General features: G+C 38.8%; 1 protein-coding gene across 2 annotated transcripts in view; it reads right to left on the reverse strand.

Annotated features, from left to right (window-relative positions):
- The window catches only part of inpp5a (inositol polyphosphate-5-phosphatase A), a 125,062-nt gene extending 112,500 nt beyond the window's left edge, over positions 1-12,562 (reverse strand). The window contains exon 1 of one of the 2 annotated variants that reach the window (XM_008322199.3): positions 12,018-12,562. In XM_008322199.3, coding sequence (XP_008320421.1) covers positions 12,018-12,095 — 78 coding nt within the window. In that variant the 5' untranslated portion in view covers positions 12,096-12,562. The remainder of the gene's footprint in view (positions 1-12,017) is intronic. The other variant, XM_008322200.3, reaches the window with a different exon arrangement.
- Between the last annotated feature and the right edge of the window lie 41 nt (positions 12,563-12,603).

The raw sequence follows: 12,603 nt of genomic DNA on the forward strand, positions 1-12,603 counted from the left end.
CACACCTTCTTGGGCCGACACAGAGTCAACAACGCTCAAAATATCACTCACATAGAGTATATTTGGTAAGACACTACTTGAACAGGTCAGTGCTGTACACTACACTACAAGTCCAGCTTTATTCAAAATTACAATGTATAAAACCCAGTGTTACTACTGTGTGTTTTATTGCACACCTGGGCTTACTGGTGGTGGTTAACAAGAATAAGTAACAACTTCTCATTTTCTTGGTAAACAACCTCACTTTGAACTTCCATCTTGCAAAGGAGCAACAGGAAATGGTTAGGAGGCGGAGTAACACCAGAGTGTCAGTAGTATAAAGCTGTATTTCCTTTAGGTTGTAGAGCCTACCCTTCCACTTCCTGTACAATCGCACCACTCTGGTAATGCTCTAACTGTACTAGCACTTACTTTCTGTCCTTCCTGGGGTCACTACATTATCTGAACATCATCCGTCTTCCTTTCCTCTCCCTGTCCGTGTTGTCTTCTTCCACAATGTGTTGGGTTTTTTTTTTTTTGGTCCTCCACTTGTTGCCGTTGTCTGTTGTTATCTCACACTACTCTCCTGCACACAGCATCCTGTTTGCACTGGGACAGGACAAACATTGTCTCTGTGTGACGCCGAAGACATTTCACAGGCTATCACGTTTTCAGCAAAGGCCTGATATCTCTATAATTGGGATCTTCCTGCTGTGGGAGTGCTTCAGAACCAGAGTGAGAAAGGAGGAAAAAACAGGACGAGGGAAAAGACTGAACAAGAGAGGTGGGGATAGTTGGGGGGCGAGGGGGTGAACAAAGGGGTTAGTTTCCATTTCCACTAAAGGCCTACTGACATGTCTTGGAGACGTCTGGCAATAATTGTTTCTGTCACTGTTTATCATGTAGAGCAGAAAGAATGAGGCTGTGTGTCACCAAACATGTTCTAAAAGCATGAAAAGTCCAACTCTACTGGTCAACCAACAGAACTAATGTAAGAAAAATGTCCAAATCAACAATACACTTTACTATAGTTAATATAAAAAATGACTGCTGAGCCTCAGTGGATACACTGGTCTAAACCTGAACACATGACACATGAACACATGACACATCCTTTTCAAATAAAATGAAAATGTTTAGTCACAAAATAATGACTTTCTGGCCCTTTTAGACTGTGTTCCAACTTCTATTTATGAACACCACAGGAAATATATTGAGTTTTAAAATTCACCTTGTTTGACTTGATGATGTACAATGAACTAAAACAACACAGACAAGGTCACTTTGGGAAAAAGGTAGTTTGGAATGAAAATGAATCCCTGTAAACACCTAGAGATACAGGCACAGAAGCTGAGAAGTAGTATGCATACATGGTATACATAAATGATGGCTGGTGGTACTGGTGAATTTTGTACTCTCTAAAACCTTCTTTTCCTTCTCTTTCACATTATCGCTTTTTAACAGGGAAAAAAACTATCTCTGGCTCCACCTCAGATATTTTAAGAAGATTCCATTAGTTTTCACAGACATTAGTGCATTCACGACACCCTAGAGGGAATTCAATCCCCAAGAATTTAAAATACATCATAAATACATCAGATATAAAGCAAAACCAAATATAGCATTATGCCAAAGACCAGTAGTGTTGTCAAAATGAAGGTGTAATGAATGTGTCATTTTGATTTCTTTGTGACGATTCATGAGATCAACTAATTGGTCATAACAGAGGCTGATTGAAGGAGGCTACATGGGTAAAATCTAACAAAGTTATCAAAGTTAAATTCAGAGATTTTAAAACTGATATTCTTTATTTTCTCAGCTTCGTCATGCAGAGCTGTAATGACGTGGTCCTGACATCTTCTACTGCAGCAGTTTTAGCACTGAGGAAATCCTCACTTTGGCTCAGGTCAGACATCCATAAATAACAACGTGCACATTCAGTGGATTCTCACATCCTGTAACACCCAGGTCACAGTTACACAATTTAACCACAGGTCCACTTTCTGACCTGAACACTAACTTTATCTTCTGAAGGGACCTGACAGAGACATAGTGTGAGAACAGAAACAAAATTCATCCAGTGACGCCAATTGAACACATAATCCAACCCTAAGACAGTTCCATGACCTGAACAGCCAGACCTCTTCACAACTATCATAACATTACACATACATACATATATACTGTACAAAGCCTTGTCACAAGGATGTAACGGTAACATCAGGACCAGAGTACTACAGATCACTTGTAATACGACCACAGACAAGACTCCATTTTAGGTTGATTCCATTTTTCACAAATTAAATGACTTTCTGCAGACATCAAGTGTCCATCGGTGCATTTCTGCTGTCTTTCAGAACAGATAAAGTATTTACAGCAGGCCTGGCAGCAAACATCATCACTTTGACAAAAGGGAATCCCGAGAGAAGGAAGACAATTTTTGGAGACACACAGGATAAGACTGTGAAGTCGTCGCTATAAGGGTGGTGTAAACAGGAACTGAGGCTAAAAGTAGTACTTAATCTTACTGTTGTAAATGCAAAACTGAATCAAACTAAGGAACCGCCTCTGTAAAGATACACACCAAACATATGTGTTGACTCAACTTGACTTTAAAATATTTAAAGCAAGAACAAATATATACTCGTACTGTTCCAACTCCATCGGACAAACCTTCAAATATACAGTTTTTAGGAGTAGATATGGTATGGCTCATTCTCCTAGATCATTTTAAATGGATCTGTTGGGTATTTTATTATTATTATTTATTAGTATTCTTCATAATACTGCTTACGGCTGTTTTGACAGAACATTTTATGCTCTAGTTTGCATTAATGTCATCATTCATGGAAAATAAATACAGTTGGTTTAGTGGCACCAGTGGGTTTACTCACAGCTCACACAGGATAAATACTGTGGTATTGGTCATTCCTATTTATCTCACTCCACATAATAGCGTAGTAGCGTCTCACCAAGATGTGAGGAAGAACTTGTGGTATTTGCTGCATATTGTGAAGTGACACCAATTCAGTGTATGGTCAATGAAGCTGGGCTTTTTTCTTCTGTCATTTTTGAACAGCTAGTTATTTTCAATAATCATATTTTGTCACGGTCTGTAGATACAGTATATATTAAAGAACATAAGTAAAGGGTAGCAGAGCTGCTCTCTATAGTCTCTGCCCTTTTTTTGTTATAAAGACATATGAGCACACAGTTGTCTACGATTCTTGGTTTGTTGAGGCGTTAACATTTCTATTATATATACATTGTTACAGGCAATAGGTTTTAACACATTTTACAAGACAGGAGCACAGACCAGGTGCCAAATCTTGTAAAGTCTCGTATTGTTTTGTGTTTGACAGTTTTACATCCAATGGCTTACAGGATTTAGACGACCACAGTACTTTAGTACTGCACTACTTTTTTTTTTCTTTGTCCATTTATGTTCCAGCTAAAATGAGATGCGTCTTTAGCATCTCTCCCACATCAGAACAGGAGCATAACGGTTCTATTTACACAGTTTAACTTGTTTTCCATCTGTCGTGAGGACAAAGCAAATACCTATAAAAGCCAAATTATATTCATTAGCAGGTGCAAATGCACTATTTTTTTTTCAAAGCCTTACTAGACGGCCTCTCATCTGCCAAATTTAGGCAATAAAAACCTGTAAAGCAGGCGAGATATAGACCGTGCCATCTGTTCAGCTGTTGATTTGGAGTTGCCTGGTACACTGTCCTGGACACTGGTCTGATGGAGTGTTGACAGGCAGCAGGCAAAAGTCCAGTGCAGGTGTCAAAACACTCTCGTGTTGCTTGGGTGTCCACCAAGTTAGAGGTGGCCTTTGTTTTATCTACAGTCTGCATACTACATAGTCAGTCAACTGAATGTATTAATTAAACATCTTAGGTTTTCTGAACAATACTAATGCCACACCTGCACAATGGAAAACCCCATTAATGTTGATATATGTTTAATCTTAACTCTAAAAAAACTCAAGGGAATTGACTGTTCTTACAGTTGAAGACTTGCGGCACAAGCTCATTTTTTTCGTCCTTCCATGTTGGACCTTGAGACCTTTTTCTTGGCAATGCCATTAACAAATTTCATATTCCTAGTTCCTAGATCTTAGACAAGATTTCCTCATGGCTGATGTCTATTAATAGAAGCCAGAAGAGAAGCAGACACGGTGGAGAAATGAGGGAGGGTCTGCATTGTTTGAGCTGTCTGCAGTGGAAACTTCTACCGTCAGTAGTGGAAGACCATATGATAACCCTCTGCGAAGGCCAGGGTTGATAAGGTCCTGAGAGGGACCACACTCACACACGCCGTGCACACACTTTGGAAAACTGGCTAAACCTCAGTGACAACGTCAGAGGAAAAGAGGAAATCAGTAGGGAGTGGTCCAAACCCCTACCCAGCTCGGTGGGAACAATGTGTCAGGACAAATGAACTGCAGATAGATCAGGTGTTTGACACAGAAAGTGGTGCATTAATCAGACAAGGTACTAAGGTATACCACCACTAATGTGACACTCAAAGTCCATCCACACAACTTCAGGTTTAATTTGAAAGGAATCTCTTGTCTGACAATACTTTTAGCTCCTTGTCTTGTAGTTATTCTTTGTGCATTCCTATTGGTCCAAATAAAATATTTATCAATAATGTCATTCCATGTTTTATTGTAATAATTAAAATTACCGGCATTAAATTGAATTTAAAAAATGTACAACACAATCTCTGCACCGAGTGTGTAGACACTTAACACAAACTGACACAAACCTGTGCTACAGCGGAGGCCATTAGCTTTCACATACTTACAAACTTATAAAGAGCTAAAAAGAGCAAACACAACATGTCTACACCAGTCTGGAAGTTTTTACTATGCTGGACAAACACTGCAATTTACAATATGTGCTCCGCTGAAAAGGCCATGGCAAAAAAGTATGTTTCATTTCTGTAAAGCTTCAATGCAGTTCAATTTAGTTTTGTGTAAATATATTCAATTCAATTAAATTAAAAATGGAATTAGAATTAAAAGGACCAGAAAAGCATTAATCAATTACTGTTTTTTATGCTAACTGTATTGTTCCTATCTAAATAAAAATATTTTCTACTCTATTAATTATTAAATTGTGTCCACATTTTGCACAGATAATACAACTGTGACAAATGCAAAAATAACTAAAGCTTCTTATTTACTTATTTTCACTTATAAGTGAGGGCCTGTCGTTGGTAGGTATCTCGATCAGTTTGCCTTATATGGAAATTAGGGCTGTCGAACAGTCAAATGTTCATTGAAGGGAGTTTTCCATTATGACTGGTCAAGTTGTTGAGAAAAACCAGGCGCAGACGTGTGTGTATATTTGTAAAAGTGGCATAAACACACTTTCATAACTGTGACACTAACTTTGTATTAACAGTACCAACATGCAGTAACTCTGTAATACTTCAATCCACATACTTAACATTGGCAAAGTCTTAGGCTTAAAAAAACAGCAGTTCTCAACCCTAGAATCTGTTGTTGCTTAAATTAGCAATGACAATTGAAGAAAAAAAAAAACATCTTGTTCACAGCATTCATGTATCACCAAAAAAAAACTTCAAAGTTTACTTATCAGTCATGCAACCAAAACTATCAGCCACTCATTTACTGCTTAGCACTTGGTTTGTGTTGATCTCGTCTCTGGCAGATTAACATCTGACACAGAAAACAAAAACACCGACATGAACGAGACAGGACAGAACTTGACATTTATCTACCACAATGGTTGTCAAACTTTTTCTACTCTGTACCACCTGAGAAAACACTGAGGTACTCTGAGTACCACCATGATGACCAACATTAGAATCTAGCAGCATAGGCCTTCCCTGTTAGCTTCCACCACAGGAGAGAAGTTTATGAATGTTTATAAAGAATTTATGTTTAAATGTTATATTAATTGTGCATGGTATGTTTTCAGATTTATTCAACTGAAAATGTAAATGTGAAAATGTACATTTACCCGCGTAGCACCGGTGGTACGCGTACCACAGTTTGAGAACCACTGATCTACCATATATCCAGGCAGCCAAGGGCAGGTGATATATATAACAAACACACAGTTTTATGGATCTCTGTTTTGTTAAAAAAAAAAAATCCTCCAGCTGCTGGTGATATCACTTGCTAACGTTGAACGCACAGCAGGGTGGACCAATTATGTTGACATCCTGCTTCCATGACAGCAGAAAAGGGCTACAAGCAACGACTCGATTATTTGCAAAGTTTGGCTTCTGTGGAGATAAATGAGGTGCAGAACACTACTTAAAAATGTGTGCGCGTGACTTTGGGCAGAACACTACCAAATCAAATGTGGACCTGATTACACAGTCCTGTCCGTTCAATTCTGAAAAACAGTTAGGATGCGACTCACATACCGCACAAAAAGTGAGGTTTCCAGAAAATAAAAAAGGCATTGCTTTCTGATACACATAAAACAAAGGCCTCTATGCAAAAAAGTAAATAAAATGAGCAGCATGTTGTTATAGACATGAAAATGATTATTTTTAAGGGTAAAGATTTCAATTGATTTGCACTTCACCTATTAGCAGTTTGACACATTACTAAAAAGGGAGCTATGATTGTTTATAAGCCCGACAGGCCTGGGCATGAACAACCTGCCTGGAATATTCACTTTGTTTACTGTCTGGAGAAACATGAAGACATTCTTTACAGGAAGTCCATCCATATTTGACAATACCATTTCTGGTAATTGCTGTTACCAATTGTTCTTCTCACCCTCATTACAAAAGGTAACTATGAAAATTACATTTGCATGAACAGCTGATCACCAGATCAAACCAGTAAAGTAACTTTTCTTTTACATATTAATACATTTGGGTCTGGTACTGACTTTTTTCCCCATGAGTTTTATTTCATACCAACGCGATTATTAAGCACTGTTAATATTACAAATGTTAACAATGAGCAAATACTGCACTGTTACTTAACATTATGAAACCAAGTAAGACACAAGAATGTACACAATTTAATTTTAAGTTTGCCTATGATGATAAATGGATCGGATGGAAGGACAGATGGATAATAATCCTCCTTTTGGGTCACCTACTACTGTTCCTCTATCAAAAACCTTGTGAGGGCTCCATCTGTGTGTGCAGGGCTATCCTCATTTAGCAGGCTGTGATACAATTTATTATTATTCTTCTGTTTAACCAGCAATAAAAGGTGATAAGTTACACATTACTCACACGACACAAGGGACAAGCGACTACAAAAGCAGGCCGATGATTGGCACTCACACTTGTATTTGTACAAATATTGTACAAATATTTACACACTTGGTTGAGTTTAACTTTACACCACAATTTAGGATAAAGAACGTTGACTAGCCAGCTCTGTTGTGGCCCAACAAGGTAAAGTCCATTACAATATTACACAGTCGTTTATTGTCAATCCTGCAGTATGTAAAGCACATCCACGTAGTTTAAACTGTGCTTCTCTCACTCATACATGGACATATTGTTTATTATGTGTGCATGCAACAGCCTCTGCTTGATTCCACACACAAGCACATTTGTTATTCTCTTTGCCTGTTGGTGGCAACTTTCCACTCTTTTGAACATCTTTTTCCCTCGATTTTCCGATCCCGTGTTATGACAGGATGGACGAGGGCAGCGGCAGGGAGAACACCGAAATAGCATCATCAGATCTTTCTTTCATAAACTTTTCCATTCCTGCAGCAACACACAGGAACAGACCTTGGCAGAGAAAGAAACACAAACTCAACTTGTCAAATGAGATTTTGCTCCCCATAAAAAGCTGAGCTAAAACATGAGGCAGTGTGGACAGAGTGGGGACGTGATATTAGGAGTACAACTGTTCCTAAAGCGTCGGCGTCTTCCATTTCAGCTTCCTATCAACAACACATTGCTCATGGGATCACACATTTGCTCTACTCTATCGCCGGTGCTATAAATACACGGCCTGAATGCTCAATTACATTATTCCTAGGGAATTCACTACCACCAGCCATGTGACATGAGACTAAATATAGCTATCAGCGTGTATGCTGCAGCGTGTATGCTGCATTGTGATTGACATCCTTATGCTAACCTTCTCAAACCTTCTCTAACCTTCTGCAAAATAAATTGAAAAAAAAATTTATTTATTTTTTCAATGACACAAAAACACAGTGCTTATCTGGCCTGGAAACAAAATACGGAAAGCAGTGTCAGAGCACAGCTTCCAGGTTAGAGGAAACTCCCCAAACTATTTTCGGTGGTGTAAATATTCCAGCACAGTGGGGTTCCAGCTATGGTGGTCTGAGGCTAATGAGGTGTCAGTAAACTGAAACAGTGGGTGTGATGGAAATGATGAAAAAGCAATTAGAAGTAAATAATGCTCAGCAGAGAGCATTCATCACAGTGATTCAGCGTTTGATATAGAGTCAACCCAGCTTGGCGCTGAAGAGGTGTGTGAACTGTAATCCAAAACAGAATGGCTATAATTAAATAAAATCCACAGACAGTCACCAGTGTTTACTGAGAGTAGTAGGAATACATTACATTTTCTTTTTCCAGATGGCACTCAAAGGAGAAACCACACATTATAGATCGTCCTCAGCTATAAACGGGAACTGACTGGTTAACGTCCATCTCTGGGGTTTCTGATGCTTGGCTCAATTATGTAAACATTTCAACGGATAACCTGGAAAAAGCTCAGGATGTGGTCTTCCAGTAACCCTTTATTCAGAGATCATAATCAGAAATGATGAACAATGATTTATTTTGACTGATCCAGTGGGAAAGTTCATTTTTACACTGACAAATGAGATTGGAAAAAGATCGACTAAATTGTAAAAAAGTTTTACAGCATTTACCTTAAGCTGTATTTCAAATGCAAAATGACTTAAAAACTAGTAACTACATTCTAGAAACAGGCTCTAGTTACATTACAATTAAAGGATCAGGCCTGAAAACACACCTCATCTCTGCAACAATTATGGGGTAAAAGCCCAGTTTACATGTTTTCGCACTTGTGGCTTGTGAAAATGTGACAAATGCCACGTGTTTCATAGTTTGTGTTTTCTTTGAAATATTTTCAGTTTTCATTTTCAATATACATCACTTTTTCTTTTTTTTAATCATTATCTCAGCCCACATCTGGCCTGACATCTGTTGAAAATTTGCACTGCAACCAGTGAGAAAATAACGATAGATCAGACATGAGATATAAACATTAGCATAGTGTTAGATCAACTGACTGCATATGACCAATGGTGATCTCTAAATTATAATAGCATAAAGGAAAAAAAAAATCTATACACACTAACATGAGTCACATCAACCCTAACACAGACATTCATTTTTAGAGATAAAGCGTTTCCGTTCTGCATGGTGTAGATTTCACCAGATAAAATTAGAGCATAACTTTGTGGAAACATTTGTCTGAGCTGGTACAATATGGTAAAGGTCTAAATACAGCACGTCATTAGCAGATTAGACGATAAAATAGAAAAGACTAAGACAGCGTTGACACAGTAGTTATGTTGCATTTATCTCACATTCTCTCTCTGTCTACCTACATCCACCTTCATACACTGCTGGTCATATCAGATCAAGTGAATACTGAACTGTTCAAAGCTTTACCCTTGAAACTTGAAAGTGTTTCACAATTTGTGTTGTCCTGTATCTTTTACACTCATACACAGGCTGTGTCACCATAACAAAACAAAAAAAAAACCTTCTCATCTACGTCAGACCTAACAGAAGATCCACATAAACAACAGTCCACAAAGATTTCATTCAATATTTCTTTGCATCGTGCCGAGTGCTAACACACAGCAGATATTAATAGCCTCAAACATGTTCGACACACCCACCCATGGAGGGAAACAAGCTCCAATGTGCATTTTGGCTCAGTCTGTCCGATGTCTGGCCGGGGAGAGAAAAACCCTCAAAACACCCATAGTGTGGTGCTCATATGAAAGGGGCTATTTATAGGCTTACTCTAGTGAGAGGGACTACTCCTCCCGCATGTTCCACTTCTGCATGTCACAGAGATGTGTCGAAGACGAGTGAAGCAGGGAGGGCAACTTTATTGTCAAAACAGAGAAAGACGATACATTAAAGTGTTTGGACTCCAAGCATTTTAATCACATAGGGAGAGGAGGTCATAGGTCATTCAAAGAAGGGAAAAAAAATCAATTTGAAATCATTTATTTTTTACCTTAATCTGCAGCTTGGGCTGATGTGAAAATAATTCACACTGTATATATGTCACTCTTTTAACCAATTATCAAAAAACTTTTTCACTAAGCAACCGACTTTATTTAGAGCAGACATGTTCACCGCTGAGCCCAGCGCAACGCATCATTGCAGAAACCAGACAAGACTGATCTGACAAACAGCATTTATGGCTAACTTGCCTCATTACACACCAAAACAGCTGGACAGTGTACAAAGGAACCAGCCAGTGGAAAACACAGACTAGAGGACTTTTATCGCACTGAGATATTTATAGCAATGGATTAAGTTTTCCTTCTTTCTTTTTTTTATTTAATTCCGCTTTCATTCTAGTCTTTGTTGCTACTTGACTTACTGGCAGTCAAGTGGCAACAGAGGATTACATTCATACTTTCGTGCAATTATTGAACATTAATAGCAAAAAGATATAAATGTTATTACACTACCAAAGGGAATTTTAAACATCTGACATATTAACTAAGCCACATTAATAGTAGCAGAAAGACCGTCTCATATTTGAAGTTATTGCTTGGTGCAGCTTTTATTTGCCACTTTTCCACTTGTATCTCATGTAATGTGATAATCAATGAACATCAATATTTCTCTAAACACATCATAATGTTAGACGTGGACTTTGACTGTGAAATGACAAAATGTATTGCCGTTATTATGATCAGCATTATAGCAAAACTTCCATGGGCAGAATATAAACACACACTACAGCATAAAGCAATAATTGATACTATATAAAATCTGGACATCACTACACAGTTGCAAATAAAAAAATGCCCTTTGAAATCTTGAAATTTGCAAATGAAAAATCAAGTTCTTAGCACCATTTGACACATTAACTCCTCAAAAGAAATTTTTTCTGATGGAGAAATTGAGAAGTATTGTGCTGATGTTTAACCTGTATTTAAATAGTTGCATTAGTTAGTAGATTTATAGACATAAGACACACATGTATGTTCCATTGATGATCATCTATTTATCCTCATTTCAACCCATTTTAAGCCATCTCTTTCAGATATATACTTTTTTTTAATTTGTATTTAATTATTATTATTATTTTCATTACAATTCAAGTAAGAAGTATGCTTCCATTTTGCATTTTACACAGTGGAGCTGCAACCTGTCAGAGCTCTGCTTCTGAGGTGTGATGGTTACATTTATAGAATAGAAAGTAGGGCAATTCCCCATAAACTTCTATTTTTATTAGAATACTAAGTTCCACTCAGTCTTCTTGCTGTGACAACTAGACTGTTAAGGAGGATTCAATCTATGGTGTTGCATACAGTCTGTGGGTCACAGCAGAAATGTTTCTTTTGACTCTTGGAACAATAATATATATTGTAATGACCAGATGCCTTGTGTCTCATTAACATTCACTAAGTTTGACATGAAGTTTCCTTGACTGACATGAAGAGACTGGAGTAGAAGTTACCTGCTGTTTTTGAAACTTTAGAGGAGGACCATGAGGAGAACAGCTGACAGGCAGCACACTTCAACTACATCTTCACACTGTCAGTCCAACAGCATGTCAGACTGTACGGTAGGAACAGTGGATCAGAACATGTGTGGAGCACCGAGTCCTTTTACACACACTGACACCATGTGTTTTCTGGTTTACTCTGGGCCCATGTGTTCGAGAACGAGATATGTGTTTGGGTTTGACTACTGTACAACCGAGTCGTGACCGGATGAGACGATTCTCAGAAGGTTGTGGAGAAGAAAGAAGACACAAACGTGGACATACACAGTGTGGACAGACGGACATCATAAATGGACATACTCACATCCTCGAACAGAGATCCAACGTTGGCTGTCACTAGCAGTATTCCAGTGCTGTGCGCTGCTGTCAGCTTCCCTGCCATAATGCTCCGTGTCTCTCTCGCAGGTGGGTCGGGGACTGGTTAGGCGGACTTTGTTGGTGAGAGGCAGTGACAGAAACGTAGAATTAAAGCAGAAGCCGGCGAACGTCTCGCGAAACTGGTTAGAAGGCTGTGGATGTGCGACTAAAGCCGGGGTTGAGGCGGCTCGGCTGAAGCATATTTTTCTTCCTCAGCTGTGGCCGTGCATCTACCAGGAGTTGCTCTGCAGTAGAAGATCCGTTGGCGGCGGTGTTGGTAGTGAACGCGCTTCTCTTGTTACTTTATCGCCTTAAGGGCCATCGTTGGAGTTTCAGGTTTAATCCACGGCGAGCGCCTGACGTGTCTGTTTCATTTCAGCTACGAGTGTTTGCCTTTGCTTTATTGCAGTGTAGAAGTGTCCCTCTCAGCGCAGGACTGTCCGCCAGGACCATTGCCTTCACTGCTTACAGACGATAGGCTGGAGTCCTTCACTGCTCTGACGTCACTGTACCAATAACAACGCGGGCTTTCT

The sequence above is a fragment of the Cynoglossus semilaevis genome, chromosome 12 (genome assembly GCF_000523025.1).
Source record: "Cynoglossus semilaevis isolate Cse_v1.0 chromosome 12, Cse_v1.0, whole genome shotgun sequence".
Classification (NCBI taxonomy): Eukaryota; Metazoa; Chordata; class Actinopteri; order Pleuronectiformes; family Cynoglossidae; genus Cynoglossus; species Cynoglossus semilaevis.